Source organism: Eretmochelys imbricata, chromosome 1 (assembly GCF_965152235.1).
Source record: "Eretmochelys imbricata isolate rEreImb1 chromosome 1, rEreImb1.hap1, whole genome shotgun sequence".
NCBI lineage: Eukaryota > Metazoa > Chordata > Testudines > Cheloniidae > Eretmochelys > Eretmochelys imbricata.
The window spans coordinates 122,050,749-122,072,722 of NC_135572.1; the positions used below are offsets into that span (position 1 = coordinate 122,050,749).

At 38.7% G+C, this 21,974-nt stretch overlaps 1 protein-coding gene across 1 annotated transcript in view; it reads right to left on the bottom strand.

Annotated features, from left to right (window-relative positions):
- Positions 1-21,974, bottom strand: part of ATP10A (ATPase phospholipid transporting 10A (putative)) — a 146,102-nt gene that overhangs the window by 31,021 nt on the left and 93,107 nt on the right. The window contains exons 4-8 of the mRNA XM_077807119.1: positions 20,795-20,901; positions 20,565-20,696; positions 18,227-18,357; positions 16,257-16,509; positions 954-1,171 (exon numbers count right to left, since the gene is read on the bottom strand). Coding sequence (XP_077663245.1) covers positions 954-1,171; positions 16,257-16,509; positions 18,227-18,357; positions 20,565-20,696; positions 20,795-20,901 — 841 coding nt within the window. The remainder of the gene's footprint in view (positions 1-953; positions 1,172-16,256; positions 16,510-18,226; positions 18,358-20,564; positions 20,697-20,794; positions 20,902-21,974) is intronic.

Genomic DNA, 21,974 nt, shown 5'->3' on the forward strand with positions numbered 1-21,974 from the left:
TGGAGGTTACCACTGCCTAAACCTGGGGTTAGCTCCTTCAGTGCAAATTGCAGCTTTCCTTTTCTACACTTGGGGGTTTGCACTAACGCAGCTTCATTGTTGACTGGACATCAACAGCTGGAACCAGGGCAGACTCTCAAATTATACAGGACCTAATTCTTCACTCCATTAAAGCAATTTAACGTTGTCAAAATTCCATTGTCTTCCATGTAAAAACACTGTAACAGAGTAAAGCAGTATGTTCATGCAATATTAATGAGATAGCAATTTGCAGGAGGAAAAACATGCACATGACTCGTAAAAACACATGTAGAGATTAGTTATGGAAAAATTATGAGAACATTGTTCCACTTAAATTTTCTGCATATGCAGGAAGCTTTTGTTCGTTTGCTTTTTAATGTACCTTGCTCCATTTAATGATAATCTTGAACCACTTATACTTGAAACTATGGAATGACTTACATTTGCAATTACAGGGTGAATTTGAATATATGAATATCACAGTTTCCAATCCAGTGCTTACTATTCATGCATTTATAAATCACTGTTTCCCAAAAACTTAAGATAAAAAGAAGCGTACATAGACCAATTAGAACTCTTGATTTAAATCCTTAATCTAACATCAATTACTGTAAACAAAGGGATGAAACACATTTTTGTTCTTGAAAATCAAGGAATACCCAAAACAAAGGTTTGAATTTATCTTTCTGAACTTGGAGCCTAGACGGATGACTCTTTATATAAGATCTCTGCATACTTTGTTGTTTTTTTAGCAAAAAAAAAAAGAAAAGAAAAGAAAAGAAAAATGTGATGAAAAGGAAAAAGCTAAGATGATGAAAGCCAAGAAAGATGAAAAATACACAATGTGGTACAGATTTCTTCATTTTTTCCCTTTAAAGCAATTGTGACTCTGAAAGATACAAAGCAAAGCACATTTGCTGCTCACAACGAACCATGGGGCTACTGAATGCAGTGTGCTTGGAGAGAATGCTTGCTCTTTTTGCTTCAGCCCTGCTGCCGGTGCGTCGGTGGGATTTCATACTCAGGCTTCTGTGGACAGCCTTAATGCTCTGATGACTGCTGACACTGTTCCACTGGGATAATGTTCCTCCTTTAGCTGCTGTTTCTTCCTCCTCAGAATCAGCTTCCTGGTACATGGCTAAACGTCTGGCTATTGACAAAAATACACAAAGTGTAAGATTACATGTTTTGTAGGGAAGAAGAGAGAAAGAGAAGTGGTGGCTAAAACTTTCTCTGTGTGGTCTAGTTTTAGTATTATATTGCATTTTACTGTAAGAATGAATGATGCTATTATTACAATATAACAAGCTAGTCTTAATTGAATAACAATATATTTTGAGTAATGCAGATAAAATAATTAGCAGTTTAATTCAGTACACTGCCTGCCTCATCTTCAGCTCAGTGTGACAAGGCTATTAGGTTCTTCAGTTGCTCACAAATCAATTGATGCCCATTATAAAATCTCCCTCCATAACATTTTTCTTGCCAAAACTATCCAAAAAAATTGCTTTTCAGTTATGGTCTCTGAAGGAAAAAACCTAAACTTTACTGTCCTCCAGCAAAGATTGGGAAATTTTGTCCCATGCATTTCTGCCCACAAAATTTCATAATGAATCTATCTATCTATCTATCTATGGTACTTATAAGGCTCTTAATATCTGAGCACTTCACAATCTTTCCATTTTACAAAGGGGAACTGAGGCACAACAAGTCTAAGTAACTTGCTCGAGTTCACATAGAAAGTCTGTGGCAGAGCAGGGCCAGGAAGCTAGGTTCCCAAGTTCTAGGCTAATCATTGGACCATCCTCTCTGAATGAAATCCTAAGCAAAACAAGCATGACAGTGCTAGGTAAAAGTACAGTAAATAATGAGCTGCAACAGGCCATCAACAATGATTTTTAAAATCTCACTCTATGTGGAGAGTCATAATGTAGCTTATGAACGCTGTAGGATTGAAAACTGCTATGAATCAGGTTATTGCAATGACTTGATTCTATTAGTTATGTACTGCAGAGCACAAATATTAAGTGTACACAGAATTAAGTTTGCTTCAGAGTTTTCCCAGCAAGTTTTCCCATTTTTAAAATCAAATCTTTAATCAACTGTGTAACTACAAAAGTTAATGATGACGATCTACAGGGGCAATTTAATCAGCATAAGGAAGATATCACTGAACAAAAAAACGTGCAAAGCACTCTTGATGTAGCACACATCTATTTCTAGTAGATTTCATTATTTCTAGGGCTATCAAGAGGTTAAAAATTAATTGTGATAAATCCTGAGATAAAAACAATAACCACAATTAATCACAGTTATAATCACACTGTTAAACAATAACAGAATACCAGTTATATAAATGTTTTCTACATTTTCAAATATATTGATTTCAATTACAATAGAATACAAAGTGTACAGTGCTCACTTTATATTATTTTGATTAAAAATATTTGCACTGTAATAAAGATAAACAAAACAAACAGTATTTTTTTCAATTCACCTCATACAAGTACTGTAGTGTAATCTCTTTATTATGAAAGTGCAACTTACAAATGTAGTGGGTTTTTTTATATAACTGCATTCAAAAATAAAACAATGTAAAACTTTAGCGGCTACATGTCCATTCAGTCCTACTTCTTGTTCAGCCAATCGCTCAGACAAACAAGTTTGTTTACATTTATGGGAGATAATGCTGCCCGCTTGTTATTTAGTGTCACCTGAAAGTGAGAACAGGCATTTGCATGACATTGTTGGAGTCAGCGTCACAAGATATTTATGTGCCAGATGTGCTAAAGATTCATATGTCCCTTCATGCTTCAACCACCATTCCAGAGGACATGCGGCCATGCTGATGATGGGTTCTGCTTGATAACAATTAAAGGCAGCGCAGACTGATGCATGTTCATTTTCATCATCTGAGACAGATGCCACCAACAGAAGGTTGATTTTATTTTTTGGTGGTTCAGGTTCTGTAGTTTTTGCGTCAGTGTTGCTCTTTTAAGACTTCTGACAGCATGTGCCACACCTCATCCTTCTCAGATTTTGGAAGGCACTTCAGATTCTTAAACCTTGGGTCAAGTGCTATAGATATCTTTAGAAATCTCATATTGGTACCTTCCTTGTGTTTTGTCAAATCTGCAGTGAAACTGTTCGTAAATTGAACAACATGTGCTGGGTCATAAAATAAGACGGCATAACATGAAATATATGGCAGAATGTGGGTAAAACCCCAGAGCAGGAGACATGCAATTTTCCCCTAAGGAGTTCAGTCACAAATTAAATTAACGCATTATTTTTTTAACAAGTGTCATCAGCATGGAAGCATGTCCTCTGGAATCGTGGCCGAAACAGGAAGGGGCATACAAATGTTTAGCATATCTGGCACGTAAATACCTTGCAGTGCTGGCTACAACAGTGCCATGCAAATGCCTGTTCTCACTTTCAGGTGACACTAAATAATAAGCGGGCAGCATTATCGCCCGTATATGTAAACAAACTTGTTTGTCTGAGCGATTGGGTGAACAAGAAGTAGGACAAAGTGGACTTGTAACCTCTAAAGTTTTACATTGTTTTATTTTTGAATGCAATTATGTAAAAAAAAAATAATCTACATTTGTAAGTTACACTTTTATGATAAAGAGATTGCACTACAGTACTTGTGTGAGGTGAATTTAAAAGTATTATTTCTTTTGTTTATCTTAGTGCAAATATTTATAATAAAAATAATAATACAAAGTGAGCACTGTATACTTTGTATTCTGTGTTGTAATTGAAATCAATATATTTTAAAAAGGTAGAAAAACATTCAAAAAATTTATAATAAATTTAAATTGGTATTCTATTAATAACAGTAATATGAAAACTGCGATTAATTGCAATTAATTTTTTTAATGAAGTTAATTTTTTTAGTTAATCGCTTGAATTAAGTGCCATTTATTGACAGCCCTATTTATAACTGATGCAGATCACATTTATACAGTCAACAAGAATCATGGCCATTTAGTAGTTGGGCTTTTCTTTCAGTAGATAGGCATTTAGCACTAACATTTATCCATTTTTCAGGTATTCACTGAAAAGACTTCCATTATACTCAGAAACCAAAATATAATAATGCACAGTATACTGGATGCAGATGCACAGTATCAGTTATGTACCAAAGTCTTCACTTTCTATCAATTCTCTGTTGTAACCAATCAACCTTTCCCAATGTCATGTACTAAATCACTAATGTACAAGTTCATTATTTTGTGACTTGACATGCAAACAATGTAACATTAAATATTTCCATTAAAACATTAATTGGAAACAAAACCCTTGCATTACAGTTAACTGATTTCATTGTGGGATTTCTTTTAATACAGCTAAGATTTAAAAAAAAACAAAACAATCTATAACCCAATGTAATCTTCATAACAATCTTAATCTCTCAGAAAGTAGCCACAGGAGTTAAAATCAGATAGCGCACAATATCTAGATACTACTACTAGCTCTATTGGTTGTATGTCAGTAAAGTTGGGTAAGACTTTTCAAAAGAGTAGTTTATTTGACCAAATATGCAGTTTCAGGAGACCTAAAACTACTCGTAAAGTTGACAAGAATAGTTTGAGTCATTCACAAAATGGCCAGAAGAGACTTTTTCGATTAATCATAAATTCTAAAACATTTCAGATTCAGTTCAACACAAACTGAATTTTTTTTTTAAATTTTTCAGAACTGTCATTAAACCAACCCTCCCCCAGATCAGTTATTTGCCCAACTCTATAGGTGGTACAGTCCTCTGAAAACCTAAATATACAAAAAGAGCCAGATCCTGAGTTACAGCTAAATAGCACTCAGGAGGGTAGAATGCAAGAGTGCCCTTTGTATTTCTCCAGTTCAGTACCAGTCAATATCCCTAGTACAGATTAGAGTATCCTGAAGACTGTGCTAAGGTGCATGGGCAGCCAATGGACCTCAGGGGTCATTCTGCCAGTAATGGACCACTGGAACACAAGGATGCCCAGGTCACATTGCCTGCACCAGCAGACTCAAGTGGCTTGCTAAAATGGCTTTAGCGCAGTACTGTTTCAGTGCACATTATAATGCTAGATGAAAATGTGTTGTTCTTCACCAACATTTTATTAAAAGTATGAGTATTTTTCAGGGCAAATGCTTACGAGGGGAGCACCATTTTCAGCTCCAGCGCTCCTCCCAAAGGTAATGCCCCAGTGTGCTCCCCCAAAGCTGAAACCAGGAATGGAGCTGTGGGGAGCCCAAGCCCCGGTGCTCCCTGCGGTACAGAAGCCAGGAATGGAGCCGCGGGGCTGAAGGTCTGAGCCGCAGCGCCCCGTCCTAGATCTAAAGCCCTGAGCCCTGGTGCTTCGGAGGGTCAGAAGCACTGACCCCGCCCCCCTGCTTGGAGCCCTGACATCCCTCCCTCCCATGGCTGCAGCTTCAATCCCCCTCAGTGGCTGAAGTCTGTAACATCTTGTTCAGAGTTAAGGACATTTCAGAGTTACGGACAATCTCCATTCCCGAGGTGTCCGAAACTCTGAGATTCTCCTGTACACACCAACGTGCTCTGGGAAACATATGCTCATTTTCATTAGCATGTTTTCATCTCAAAGCAGTATTACCAATTCACTTTGCTAACCATCAAAGATACACTTTTACGGCAAGCTTCGGAGCAGCACCCTCAACTCCCAACAGAGTCAATGGGAGTTGTGGGCACTCATCGTCTCACAGGAACAGGCCCCAGTGGCCTAAGATCTCAGACTCAAATTTGCCACAAGCAATAATCTTTCTTACAGTTGATAATGTGCACTTGAATGGCATGCCCAGGGAATGTCATACTGCTCTGTATTATGCACCTTTGCCCGGGAAAAGGACAAAATGACTACTTTTATCATTATAAAAAGTTCCACACAGCTGGTCAAGCTCTTCTCCAACTATACTGGTTAATAACAGGTCACGGCAGTTTTGGTTGAATGCCTGACTTGCAGTGTCATTCCAAATAAATATGAGATCTTATAATCACATTCAGGAAAAGTTTCTGTTTTGAAAACATCTTACAAAATGCAGGACTCCATGCACAAACCCTGAGCTAATTATTATTTTATTCCAGACACACAAATCAGAAGCTAAGTGAAAATGCATTACATGGAAAATGTACCAAAGTTGCCTTTTTATTCCTTATCTGTATAATTATTCATTGCTTCTATTTTAAAAAAATCTTTTGTTTACTGAAGAAGCATACAATAAGTGTTTTCCTCAAATGACGTTCAACAAGCTTATCAATATTGTATGTATACTTTAGTCATCTCTAGTCTGCACATAAGCAAATGAAAATATTCTATTCCCAAGAGAGATTTTCTTTAGAACAGGTTTCAGAGTAACAGCCGTGTCAGTCTGTATTCGCAAAAAGAAAAGGAGTACTTGTGGCACCTTAGAGACTAACCAATTTATTTGAGCATAAGCTTTCATGAGCTACAGCTCACTTCATCGGATGCATACTGTGGAAACTGCAGAATTTATTTGAGCATAAGCTTTCGTGAGCTACAGCTCACTTCATCGGATGCATACTGTGGAAACTGCAGAAGATGTCTTCTGCAATTTCCACAGTATGCATCCGATGAAGTGAGCTGTAGCTCACGAAAGCTTATGCTCAAATAAATTCTGCAGTTTCCACAGTATGCATCCGATGAAGTGAGCTGTAGCTCACGAAAGCTTATGCTCAAATAAATTCTGCAGTTTCCACAGTATGCATCCGATGAAGTGAGCTGTAGCTCATGAAAGCTTATGCTCAAATAAATTGGTTAGTCTCTAAGGTGCCACAAGTACTCCTTTTCTTTTTGCGAATACAGACTAACACGGCTGTTACTCTGACACATGTAGAATGTAATCACTTTAAAGCTATTTCCAACTGCATAGTATTGCAGTATTGGGTATTTTGATATGCATACCTGTGCTAATGGGATTAGTGTTTTGTTTCTTAATATATGCTTTTAAGGTTTACTGTGTCAGGGAATATTTGCATATTGAATAAAGATTATTTTGTTCTTTGAAGAATTACTGCCTGAGGGTCAATCCTTCGATTGGAAGCCTGTATCCCTGTCCTCCTAAGGGTCAACAGAGTTAGTCTATCCTGGGGAAGTTTTCCAAGGGTCAGAGGGAAACCCTTAGTAAAACCCTGACAATTCCTCTCAGGTGGGCCACCCCCTTTTACCTGCCGAAACAGACAAATTGACTAGTGGGTTACTGATATAGGCAGACCATTGTGAGGGTGCCTGGAGTCTGATTTTGGGGGTAGCATCTGAGACTCCCTACTCCCCACACAGATCAGTGCACGACACTCAGAATAGCCCCCTCCCACCCTGTTGCCACTTCTGAGGTAGGAAAGTGCCAAGATTCCCCCCTTCCTTCCCCTCCAGTTCCTTAAGGCAGACTCACCAAACCTTTTCTTCCCTTAGTGCCTGAGAACTATTTTAATTCTTAAGAGAATTTCCCAGGGCATAAGCTAAGAGAAAACTTCCTCTGTGTATTGAAGGCCTCACATTACATCCATGCTGAATGCCATTGTGCTTGTGTATTAGACGGGTTAAAAACACACAGTAAAAATACACCATTAAAACACACAGTTCTAGCTTTGCTGACCCCACTCCCTTCCTCAGGGACAAATTAAACTATTATTTTTTTCACAAAGCAAAAGAAAATGAAATGGGAAAAAACAAATCAGCTACATCAGTGTGTTCAAAACACCCCACCCTGTTAGCAGGTGTTGATCCTGTAGGAAAAGGGTTAAGTGGGCCCTGACACTGATGACTTGTTACCCTGTGTAAACATAAGGGAGGTGAGCAGTCATGAGGGAGCAACAACCAACCCTGGGGAAAAGAACTGAGTTGATCTTTATCATCTTTTTAAAATTTTTCTATTAATAAAGTCAAATCCCCAGGATGGATGCAAGGTGAGTTTGGACTGTGCAAATTATGTCTGTAGGTCAGGTAGGGAAAGACATCTGTGTTGGGATATGTAAGGATTAAGTAAAGACCTGGGTAACCGCTAGCATGGTATCAGGGAGGAAGGCATGGGCAGGCACTGTCTCTTTTCTTGATAGATAAAGTGCTATCCCTCTCCTTTCCCTCCTGCTTGTGAGTGCACATATACTGAATATAATTGATAAGCATTGTAGCTGCATAAGGAATGTGGGTGTCTAAAGAATACCCTTTGTGTAAAGAAGTGTCATCTCCCCCTCCCTTCCTTTCCCAGCTACATAAACGAGCCGGGGTCACGCCCCTTCCTCCCTTCCCTGTGAACTGCTGAGTAAGGGAACCTGTGGCTGCAATTACTGCAAAGAAATGTATCTTCAAGGTAAAAATGTCTGTAAAATATGCTTAATGCTGTAAACAGTTAATAGGGGCGGGGATAATTATATTCAGTATATGTGCACTCATATTACTAAATAAGGATTTGTTGTAGTAAATGTGGGTATTTCCATACTAATTTAGATAAAAGAGAATGATGTAACTAATTCATGCTAACTACTTGCTTACTTGACAATTGGGTCGAGGGGAACAAATACTGCAGTAAAGAAGCCCATTTACTCAATCCGCCTCTGGGTCAGTCTGCTTTTCTTTTCATTCTCTAACACTCTCCTTACAAGAAAAGAACAGTTATGCTGCAAAACTGACATAAAACTGAGACAGTGATCTTGCTGCATGATGTACACCACCCCAGCTGAATCTTCACCAAGAACAGACAGACAACATGCCAAGAGGGATCTCATTTTCCCAAGACAGTGACTAAGAAATCTGGCAAATCCAAATGGAAAATGCTAGGGATTTCACCATTCCCTTCCCTCTGAGCTTCCCTTTCACTCTTCCACTCTCTGGATTCCCTCAAACCCTCCAAGAAATTGGAGGGAGGGAAAAATGCAAAGAATGAAAAATTATGGGTTTTCTGCTTTGTGTGACTGAGCTCTTGGGAATTAAACTTGGGTTTGGACAGTCAATCATTCCATACACAGTGAAAAACTAAAATTAAAAGGATTGGTGACCACATCCCTGGACAAGTCTGCTATAAAATTAAACTTTGGAAAAACATTTGTGGCAGATGACAGGCTGATCATCATTTGGCTGTAGCTAAATCATAACATGTGTGTCACAGACCTAATCAGGTCACTAACTGCTGCAGGGATCTGCAGGTAACCTTTGCACAAGGGCCAGTTTTGAGATGTTAGGTGCCAACTATTTGTGTCATTAATTCCATGGATGTTGGAAGAAGAGCATTCTGGAATCATGGTTTTTATTATAAGATGGGAATTATCTTTTCTTTGGTTGTCTATACAGCTACTTTTAGGCCGCTAGTGTGAACCCCACTAGCCTGAGTCTGTTGACCTGGGCTGGAAGGTTCACTCCAAAATGCGGTGTAGAGATACCCACTGAGACTCTGGCTGGATGACACTGTGAGCCCTAGGCTGGCCTCTCTCATGCGCTTGCCCCCCCACACTCAGCCCATCACAGACCCAGGCAGCACAAGATGGAAAGTGGCACTACATTTATCTATTCTTCAAACCTCAAATCCAAAAGAGGTGCCTCAGATAACACATCTTCATTCAAATTCATTCATCTGACAATAGAGACCAGAGCCAAAGCTCACTGACACCTTGTGCAGACCATCACCTCATTAAGGAACTCTCCCAGCTCCCAGGCACCAAGAAAGACCTCTAATCCTGATTCAACCACAAAGATCCATGGACTCCACCTAATTCCCAAGCAAGTTAAAGGACAGAGGCACTCCCCTCTACATCACTGAAAATATCACACGTTTGGGATGGCTTTCAGACAGCCTGGATCTGTTCCCCCTTTGGTGATTTAACCAACAAAGAAGTTGAAGTTGCCTGCATTCCCAGAGATCAGTATATTTACTCCTCAAGAAGTACTGGAAACCCGGAAGGAGTCTGGACCCAAGGCCCGTGAATCCAACCAATGCCCTCACAGTTCAGGCAACTGCATCTGCGTGGTCAGCCCTCAATGGTTCAGCCAGGGTACCCATTCTCAAGCTTCCAGCTTCCTAGCTATTGCCTTTCTTGGGTGTCTTCCTCCCTCCTGACCAGGGTATTTCCAGGCTGCATAGTTCCCTGCCTTCACTATGTTATTCCCAGCAGACACAGGATGCGTAAGCTCACCTGTGTGCTTTCTCTTCAGGGAGGGTTAACAGTGTGAATGCCCACAGTCATAAGTTGCCACACAGCTCCTGCTATGCAAGCCTAATTTATTCCTAAGGTAAAAAAGCATTACTAAAAAAACATATTAAAAACAATAAAAGAACCTACCCTAACATGGGCTCTGGCAGGAAAAGTCAGTCCTTCAGTACTCCCAGCCAAAGGGTTTCCTTGTGGTTTCAAGTTCATCACAATTTCAGTTCAGAACAAGATCCTGGCCTTATAGGGCCTCACCTTTCCCTAAGGATTGGGGCCCTCCATTGACCAAGGGTCCTGTCCATTTGCTGGACCAGGAAGAAGGGCCTGACCTGTTTAAAACTAGGTGCTTTAACCAAAAATCCTTTCTTTGTCCGGAGAATTCCATTAGAATTAGTATATGCATACCTCCCCAGAGGATGGCTTCAGATAATTGGAGAAATTTTACATTAGCATCTCCCTCGTCCAAGAGGAGTTATGTACTATTCCACAATAACAAATACACAATTGCCTATTTAATAAAATGGATTCCAAATGGTATCAAACCTAACTCAGTAAGGTTTAACTTAATTCAATAAAGGTTTCAGAGTAACAGCCGTGTTAGTCTGTATTCGCAAAAAGAAAAGGAGTACTTGTGGCACCTTAGAGACTAACCAATTTATTTGAGCATGAGCTTTCGTGAGCTACAGCTCACTTCATCGGATGCATACCGTGGAAACTGCAGCAGACTTTATATACACACAGAGATCATAAAACAATACCTCCTCCCACCCCACTGTCCTGCTGGTAATGGCTTATCTAAAGTGATCATCAAGTTGGGCCATTTCCAGCACAAATCCAGGTTTTCTCACCCTCCATCCACCCCCCCCCACAAACTCACTCTCCTGCTGGTAATAGCCCATCCAAAGTGACAACTCTCTACACAATGTGCATGATAATCAAGGTGGGCCATTTCCTGCACAAATCCAGGTTCTCTCACCCCCTCACCCCTGTCCAAAAGTTCATCTTAATTCCACAAGGTTGGACCAGAATGTTGCAGGATATTGTCAGTCTGTCACACCTTTTATGGCTCATGAAAGGGCATCATGAGCAACTGGTGCCACTCCTGACTGAAATAGCCAATGCCTTATTCAGGGAAGAAATCTTTCCCTCCTCCTTTAAACACACAATAGCTTGACCAACACTAAAGAAACCCACTTCGGATATCAGTACTAGCTAACTACTGGCCAGAATCCAATCTCCTGTTCCTGACCAAGTACATAGAGAAGCTAGCTAAAGGCCAACTATATAAGCTCTTCTAATTGAAGCTCGTATCCTAAATCCAGCACAATCTGGATTCAGCCCAGGATGTGGGATGGAAACAGCTTTAGTGACACTGATGCATTATCTCCTGCTGTCAATGGATAGAGAGTAGATTTCCATTCTCATCCTCCTGAACCTCTCTTGAGCTTCTGATATTGTCAACTATTAGATACTGCTGTCCTGCCTTAGAGAAGTCGAAGGGGACCAGGGAAATGTGGTATAATGGTTTAAGTCCTTCCTCGTAGAAAGTTCCCAAAGAGCAGTGACGGAAAATTACACCTCACCACTAGACCTCTCATTTGTGGAGTCCCACAAGAATCAATTCTCTCTCCTGTCCTATTCAACATGCAGCACCAGTGAACTGATCAAATGACAGGGACTTAAGTACTAGCAACATGCAGGTGACACACAATTCTGCCTGTCCTTTGCCATCTACAACCACATCATGACCATCAAGATACTTGGACAAAATCAGCTCATGGATGAAGCACAACTGGTTGAAGCTGAATCCAAGCAAGCCAGAGTTTGTAGTTTAGAAGTGTTCCTGGATTTCCCACTAACCCTAAGCTCTCACATAGCAGCATCCCTGAATAATGCTTTCTACCAGCTGATGATGACCTGGGCTTGGTTATACACAACTTTGTCACCTCCCATCTGGACTACAGCAATGAAATATATCATTCAACTCAGACAGAATGCTGGAGCAGTTCTCAGCAACACAGGCTACCTGAGAACATCACACCTATCCTCTGCTCCCTATACTGACTTGATATTCTGTGGGAAGTCAAGTTCAAGATTTTAGTCCTTATCTTCAAGGTTCTCCACAGTCTATTCCCAGGATATCTAAAAAGATCTCCTAAAGCTTTGGGATGAACATTGTCATTGACAGTTCTGCTTCTCAGGCACAATAGAACTTTCTACCATAAGGGTTAAACTCGTCTGTTCTGGAGACAGGATTTTCTCAGGGGCTGGTCAAAACTGTGGAATGAACTCCACCCGGGAAATAAGGATCATCACAAACCTCATCATCTTCCAATTCAAATACAAGGTACATTTCAACCTTACCTTTCCTAACATAAACACAGGGTAGTGTATACATTAAACCAAAAACAAAATCCTACCAAAACAAAATTCTGCACTGTACATGCCATTTTCACAGTGGGAAGAGGATGAGTGAAAATACACCAAGCACATGTGACAATTGTTACTTATGCTGCTTAATGCACTGCTGGAAGGTGCTCAGATACTGTGGTGATGAGGGCAATATAAGAACCTAGACAGAACAGAAAAAAACCCCAGAACCTTTGGATGAATTTTCAGGGTGTGAACAAAGTTTGTAACAGATCACAGGTCATGGAACAAAGCTGGGAATACCATGCCCAATCTGCCAGATGAGTTACCTGGTAACACCATATTACATTCCTATATAACAAGCTCAAACCAAAACGCTCAGAATAGAACTTCTACTCCAAGTACATTCACTCCCACAAGGCACCACAACAGAACATGAATTGTGGATTTCAGCATCCAAATCATGACATTGATGTAACAGTTTTAAATCAGATCTTGCAATGAGTCTTACATTTATTTCATCACCTCATGGCCTATTCTAGTGTCAAATTACTATGACTGAAAGAAGTACTATGATTAACAGAAAAAGGCATGGATCTTTAAAAATAATAGATAAGATTATGCAAGGAGGCCAATGGGTTTTGTTTGGTTTTCTGGGTCCTTAGTACTCAATCAGATTTAAACTTGCATATGTGGCAAGACTGGATCTTTTTATAAGTGGCAGATTTGAGAGTTCTCTAAACCTCATTTTAAACCACAACTAGAACTGACAGCTGGACAGCATCAGTTATTAAATACATCCCAAACACAATCTGGTAGGATTTCTGACTTCTGGTATGTATAATGGAAGGGCTTCCTCAAATCCTTTGTATTTAAACCCAGGAGCATAAAGTGTTATAGACATTCTTAATGACAGGAAAAAAATTGAAGGCAGGATCTTATGTGATCTAAATTAGTGGGTAGTCAGCAGGTGGGAAGACAAGCTATCAGTGGAGTCATTTCACAGAAAGAATGGGGCTGGGAATCAGCCTGGAGAATAGGCACTAAAAAGCTTGAGTGAGAACACTTATTTATTGTGTCATTGATCCTGAAAGTGGGGAATAAAAACCAATGACAATTATGAGCCTTTATACACAGAAAGGCAAAGAATTAGTGCAAGATCACTCTATATAGAGAAGAGAAAATGAAAGATTCAAATATTATGATTAAAGGAATTGTAAACTTAAAAATCACATTTCAATCTGGAAATTTTGCACCAACTAGAATTACAAGTGAGCATATAGATGCCTATAAATGAGAGAGGGTAAAGAAAGAAACACTACTGTATTTTGTTTGCTTTGTGTTTTGATAATTTTGCATATTGTCAGTTTCACTGTTTTGTTTTTATTATTTTCTAACATTTATATTGTAATCCCAAATCACTTACAAAAAGTATGGGTAGACTTGAAAATGATAATTCATTGTAAGATAAAACATTTGACACTTAATTTCTTCTTTACTTACCCACCAAGACCCAAGTGTAGGCTTTTGTATTTGCGTTGCATCACCTGATGCAATCTAACCCATAAAATGCTGCTCTTCCTGCACTGTTTTAGTTAACTGTAATGTCATTAACTCTTGGAAGGAACACAATATGCCCTGAAATCAGAGGGTGGCAGATAAACAAGAAGAATAAATAGAAGCAGTACGGTCTAATATTTAGTGCACAGAACTGGGAGTCAGGAAATGTGCTGTAGATTCTAATTCTACCTCTGTCTCTGACTCACTGTGAAAGCTTAGGGAAGTTTCAACTGCTCTTTTTCTCTTTTTCTGTAACATAGGGTTAATAATCATATCCTACTATCTCTGTTAGGTGCACTGATTTCTTCCTAGGAAAAGTGGTGCAAGTGCAATATATGATTACTATTTTAAAATATTTTATTTTAAAAGTAAATTCACTCTGTAATTTAAGCCTCCACAATATTCTGTTACTAACTTGGGATCGCATACAATTTTCAAAGTCTTTTTTAAGTTTACAGTTAACTTTTAATAAGTCTCTCTTATTCCATTTCTGATGTGTTAGCTGAACTCTCCAAATGAACTTAAGGAAAGAATAATGTACTGCAGGTTAAAAAACTTAATTACTGCATTTAGAAAGCCAGTACAATATCTATCAAGTATGCAAAGAAATCTGAGAATGTAACATCTTTCAAGTCCCAAAGGATACCGCTTAAATGTTAGGGGGAAAATAGCTTAATACAAATTACACTACATCGGAAGTCACTTAATAATTTTAAGAGGTTGACAAGATGACACATGGGTGACAACTAAACGTAACCTCATTCCCTTGTGGTAATGAATTACATTTTAATACTTCAAAAGTCAGCTACTTCAGAATGTTCTGTTCAGTTACAATATTTGTTTGGCAGCAAAAGAATGTTAACTCAGAGATACCCATCACACTGGGGCAATGAAGTGAACAAGATAAAGCTAAAACAGATGAAATATTATTACAACAGACTGTGCTATTTTGTTAACATGAAAGCCACACTAGGAACCTTGTTCACCTTTCGTTCTTGACACTAATTGAGTATCTTGGAGTGAAGTTAAACATTAAGGGACAAATCCACCAGTGTAGTCCCATTGATATCAATGGTACTATTCAGGTGTTTAAAGTTAAGCATGTTCCTAAATGCTTTGCAGGATCAGAGCGTAAACCTACTGTGACAAAGCTCTGTCCTTGTCTCAGTGGGTCCCACGCTTTCTGGTGGATTTCGCTAGCCTCAGAGGCTCACTGTGACCCTCCACATAGCCCTTCTCTCTCTAGAGGCAAAGGTCACATCCTACTGAGCCATTTTCATCATAAACCAGCAAGGGAGGTGAGGAGAAGCAACCCTCCCTCACACAGTCTCTGTTGTCTTCCAGTCTCAGTGATTAATCAGGGAGTGAGAGAGGGAGCCCAGGCCCGCCCTCTACTCCAGGCTCCAGCCCAGGGACCCTAATAGTAGCAGCTATGGTAGCTGACTTTTTGGAAATAGGACGTGTACAATTCCCTGGGTCACTTCCCCACAGCAGCCCCCACTTCCTCAATATCTACTTCACAGTTACCTCAGGGCCTCCTTCTTTGTGCCTGAAATGGTTTGTACTGCTCAGTTCCTCCAACAGCATGGCTTCCTCCTACAGCTCCTAACACGTGCGCCCAACTGACTAACTGGGAGGCTTTTAACTAGTTTCAGTTAAAAACTAGTTAAATTTAAATTTAAACTAGTTAAACAGCCCCTAATTGGCTTCAGGTGTCCCAATCAACCTAGCTATCTTCCCTGCCTTCTGGAAAGATCTTAATTGGCCCCAGGTGTCTTAATTGACCTGAAGCAGCTGCCATTTACTTACCCTGGTAACAGGGATTTGTTTAGCCTGGGGCTAATATATCTATCTCCCACTACTTTTCTATAGCCATCTGGCCTTGCCCTGTTACACTGCAGAGAATAGCAACCTTGACAACACACTCAAGATCCCAGAGAATCCCTGATAAGATTACAATTCCAAAATGAACAGACAACAAGTTATAGCTAATTTTACAACCATCATTGTGGTGTCTGATGCACATATCATAAATCCTACACAATTTGTTGTTTGTTTTAAGATCATAGTAACTTTTTTGTGTGATTGAAATCAAACTGAAGTAAACCACTGGACAGCAAACAAGGCTCACCATTAGCATCGTGGGAATACTCTATTCCAGAAACAGTGCATCTTCGGAAAACCATCTTATTTTCAGTAAGAGTACCAGTCTTGTCTGAGAATATATACTGCATCTGCCCTAAGTCTTCTGTGATGTTTAAAGCTCGACACTGTAGCTGAGTGTCGGTCTCTTCATCATATAAATCCTTGTCTTGATGAATGAAGAATACTTGGCATACTTTAACTATTTCAATGGATACATACAAAGAAATCGGAATCAGAACCTAAAATACATAAAAACACACTAATTAGGAGAAAATAGGGGCATAAATATTATATTGAATTGATATAATCTAATCAACTTTACGGCAGACTAAAATCACAAAGAGTGTATGTACTATACTGTACCTTAAAGAGTTTAATAGGCTTAGATTCAATATTGTAAAGTAATTAAAATGTTTGCAAAGAGTTTACTTGGACAGATTAGAAAAGCCTATGGTGCAACTGTAGAGCTGAAATCCATAATTATGTCTGGAAATGTGATTATCAAGGCTTGGAGAGAAGCAAACTTTTCAGGGTAATAAGATGAGCTTGAAAGAAGCTAGGAAAGGAAAAGAAGGGAGGGAGGAGAGGAACATACAATACAATCAGAATCCTGCAAATACAAAAGAATATCTTGCATCAAAAAATGCATGAATAGCTCCCAAATTTTATCTGTGTAAATAACAGGCTCTCACTAAATTAGCTTTCCAGGAACAGCAGAGGTAAAATGAATGATTGGTGGAAGGTTCTGCAGAGAAAGCAACGTTGTCAGTTGCAGTTTTTGAGCAGCAGTTCAGCTGAATGAAGAACATACTTTGTAATTGCTGAACAAAGTGTTAAGCTAAGAGAGTTTTCCTGAAAAAATTTTTCAGCAGTTTCTTGGGGATTTTCAAAAATCCACAAAAGACATCATTTCTAGTTGAATGTGCCTTGCAGATGTTTTTCAGTGCTGAAATTTCTGGTTATATACAAAATTAGGCTTGGTCAATTAGACTAGTGGGGTGAATCGCAGTCCATATGTAAGTACCAGGTGTGGTTATTTAAACAAAACCTATAGTAAAGGCTGCATACTTAAGTAAATCTGTTCTGAGTTTTCTTTAATAGAAAAAAACCTCTTAATACATTAAAATCATAATGGCAAAGGCCATTATTTAATCCATGCCTCTTCAGTGCAAGATCATTCCCTTCACTAGTATGCTATTTTCTAGTGCTCTGTCAGTTCTAGTTTTACATGTCCCAAAGACATAGACATCCACACTTCTCTTGACACACCACAGTATTCAACAATATAGCAGATCTCATCATCAGAAGACCTGCATCCTCCCAATATTCACCTCCTGTGCATAGGCACTGAATGATGACAACTCTAGTCATTTACCTCCTGTATAAATTCTAAATAGTTTGGGGCCATTAAAGGGTTAAATTCCAGCATTAACCTTGTCCTGGTAAGGTACCTGCATTCCAACACCACCAAGGTTCTAAGTAGTCCTCCAAGGTAGGCGGGTAACTGAGCTTTTGCAGCATGGCATCCCACAGAGTGCGAAGTTTGCTGCTCCCTGACAGGCACCCTCCTCATCTTAACCCATCTTGCTTGTTAAAAAAACAACACACCTGGAATGTTTGGGACGGAACCTCAGCAGGTGTGAATTGTCACAGCTCCAGTAAAGGCAATGGAGGGAAGACAATTTGGAGCATCAGTCCACTGATTTTTTTCAGAGCTCTTTTCATTTTGGTCACCATTAGCACATTAATGAGGCTCCTTTATTTTTCTGGCTACATAATATTTTATTCTTCATTTTTCATGCTTTAATTGTATGGTATCTAATTGTATTGTATTTTAAACACTTAATTAGCTCCTCAAGTTCCTTGGTGGGAGAAATTGTGCTCTCTTTTCTCGATATATAATTATTAAAATCAGTAAACTGTGAACACAGGAACCAGTGTGGACAACATTGTTACCTGAAAAACTATTATCATTGTCAAAAATAAATACACTGCAGCTAGAACTGGGGATAAATAGTTGCCATCAAGCCCGGGAACATCGAAAACTGGTTTCTTCTCACCATATTGCCACACCCATAGGCCATGACCTGCAGAAAAGTTTAAATAGATGAAAACTTAAATGAACATCAAGAAATTAAAAAACCCACAGCATTGGTTTATTTTGTATGCATTTGTCCTTAAAAGTGATCTGCAAAAGAAAAAAAGGGGAGGGGGGCTTTTGCCTTTTCCTACTTTGTTATGATTTATGAAAAAGACCTGAAATGTTTTTTTTAATATGCATTTTCTACATTGGAAACTTAAGTCCTGTCTGCCCTGGAAGACACCATGACGACTGGAGAATTAGTGAAAAGGTGGCCATCACAAAAGTCAAAGGAATAGAAGCTGAGCAACTAAGAGGGGAAGAGATTTTAGTCAGACTATTTCAATCTCTTTGTTTATTGTCTTTCTTTGTTAGTTCCTATTTAATGCAAGGAAAGTATTAAAATTTTGGAGCAGTGATGTCTTTACCAAAGATATGGCAGTCCTACCCTTTTAATTAGGGTGTGAGAAAAATTAAATATATCCTCTGAGACATATAACAGGTCCTGCCATCCCAGCCAGGAAAGACCTGAGTTGATATTTCTGATATTCATTTTAAAAATAAGCTGAAAAAACCCAAAACCTTAATACCCACCTCCTCCCCAAAACCTAACAATCTTTCAGGCCCTATTCTTTATATGTCATAAAGCAACAAAAAAGAAGTAAAGCCCATTAAAAAAAATCCTTTGTAAGGCATCTCTATCAAGTTTCTAAACTGCCCCTTGTCCCACACTGAAATAACGATACATAAAAATGACATTGTCTCACTATTTATTTTGCAGCAGTGCAAAGCTTTATATTATTTATGCTCTGATATGTCTATAGCTATTTTTAATAATCTAGAGTAAAAATACTAAAAATTCTGCACTTGCAATGGACTATATCAAGTTTCTTTTTACTAAATGTTCTGATTTTCAAAAGACCTAGTGATTTTAGATATCACTAATTCCCAACTTATCGAGATATCTTAAAAGGGCTTGGTTTTCAGAGGGTGGGTACTCAGCACTCTGAAAAACCCCAGCCCTTCTCAAGGTGATTCAAGCTGGGCAGCCCAAAATTGAGGACTCCCAGATCTCTAGTCACTTTTTCAAATCTTGGCCTCTCATTTTAGTTAATATTTTATAGACAATATTGATAAGAAAGTTGTGGGGATACACAACTCATTTTAACAACTGGCAAAAAAGAAACAACAAGAAAAAAACCCCACTTCTGTTACTAGGATTCTACTCTAAAACAAATTGGAAATCCTTAGGATGAAATGCTGGTTTTGGATATGCGAGGTGCCCATTGAACTCAGTGGGAACAAAGAGCATAATAATAGTTTGGCCCTCAACTTTCATCTTTAAAGAGGGTATCAACAGCTGGAAAAAGACACAATTAAGGGTATTAAAATAACACAGAAGTTTTGGTAAAATACATTTAAGGTTGCCAAGAAAAATTCCAGAACTTATGTATTACACACAACCAAAACAAAACCCAGATATTACAAAATATGGAATTCAAAAGCAACAGCTAAAGAAATGTTTTGCATACAAACCTTTACACCAAATTCTCAGTCAGAGACCAATACACACATACACACACACTCTAACCAGAACCCAAACAAACTTACCCCTGCCCCTCTATTTTTGTTAAAATTTTTGATGCCAGTAACAATTCCATTGAAATCAATGGTAGTCTTTTCTTTGACTTGCCCTTTGAATTTGGACTTTATACAATTTTTAATATTATAAGTTTGGATACTTAAGTATGGTGGGTTAATATTGTATATTATGAGTCCCTGTTTTCATCTAATAGAGCTAGGTGAATGGTATTGTACTAGTTATGTTTACTCCGTGTTCATATATTACCTTGGCAACTAAGTATGTGCCAAATTCTGCCACCCTTAGTCATGATGAGTTGATTTCAAAGATACTACTTTTGAAGTAGGGCACGACTCATTGCTACTGAAGGTGGCAGAGCCTGACACAATAGTTGTCTGATTTGGTCTTGTAATGGTATATAGTTGATTATTATTAAAAGATTACTATTTGGATGTGCTTATGTACTAAGCTGATGTTTCCTACCAGAAAAAACAACAACACACTTTACATAGAAAAGAAGTAGCTACACGAATCAAGAGACAGAAGATATACATTTTCGAATTTTTAAAGCAAAGCATGTGACTCTTAGGATAGAGTTTGGTCCTTAATTTTTATTTTTAAAGAGGACTTACCGATGGCTGAAAATAGACACATGACTATAAGTATGAGGACACACCAAAGGACATCAATATTCATCTGTCTTTCAAGCTTACTGCGCTTGTAACGTGGTCCACTGTTATTTAACAAAGCTTTGGTCTCGTGCCCTGCAGAAGCAATTACATTAAATAATATAGATATTTGTTGACAGTCTAAGGAAACTATCAAGTGAACATGTAAAGTCAAAGGAAAAGCTGTCTTTTACCTGCATAGATTACTATCCCTGTAACCTCTTCTGTGTTCCTAACAGTACATCCACGCAACAAAAGGTTTTCTTTATATAGTGCATCCTTTTTCCCACTTGTATGTACACTGCAAAAGATTTAATAACAGAACTCGAAACAGATTATCCCCAAAGCTTAAATAGTCAGATCCCCATTCTCTGGCCTGAGGACAAAGGACTCTGAGATTCACAAGCAGTCTTGACACCACAGGTATTCCATGGAGGATATATTTGGGTCCAACGAAAGGGAAGCGAAGGGGAAGGATGTACGTGCACAAGTGAGAGCAAGATGACTGCACTACATATTTCTTACTGACTGCTCTATAAAGAAGAAATGGCATGTACTTTATAATTATATAGGTTCTAATTGTGGCTGTACTCCTGAGTTGAGTTTTGCACTTAGAGTAGTATAAAGATTATTTTTGAAGAATTCTACAAAATATTTGTATAAGTATCCTGTATCTCTCTGGTTTTTTTTTTTTTCTTTCTATTTTCTAACCAGTGAATTTTTCTTTTCCCCTTTCCAATTCTCAATCTCTTGAATTCCCTGGGTCCTTTTGGCCCAATTCTGTCTCTGGGAACTCTGTGATCCCTTTTTCCTTGCTCTTCTCCATTCCCTCCACAGCCTACTCGCCCTTACTCTCTTTGGCCCCCTCACTCTAATCTCCTTACTGCCTGCTAAACAGGATCAAATTAAGAATTCTTGGGGTTCTAGGCACAGAATATCCTGAAGCTCCACCTTGTTATAAAATACTTAAACTTTCCTGAGATGATTAAAAACATGTCATTTAAAGAATTAACAGCATACGGGAACAACACAAACATCTTCGCCACACATTAACAATTATATGTTTAGCTAAAAATTAAAAATTCACAGCTAACAGGTTCCCAGAAAACACGGCTGGCTTGATATTGTACGTGAATTTAGACATTAAATGCCCTAGCTATTCCATGCAAGCACTGACAGAGAAAAAAGATAATGAATTCACTACAGGGGAGCAGAGGTGGGTGAGGTAATGGGTTATTGGAGCAATTTCTGCTGGTGAAAGAGACAACTTAGAGCTCTTCTTCAGTTGAACAGCCGAGAATCAATAATCTCTGGCTCGTGTCAGCATTTGTGGAAAATAGTTTTCGATCAATATGTGCATCTGAGCAATTGTTA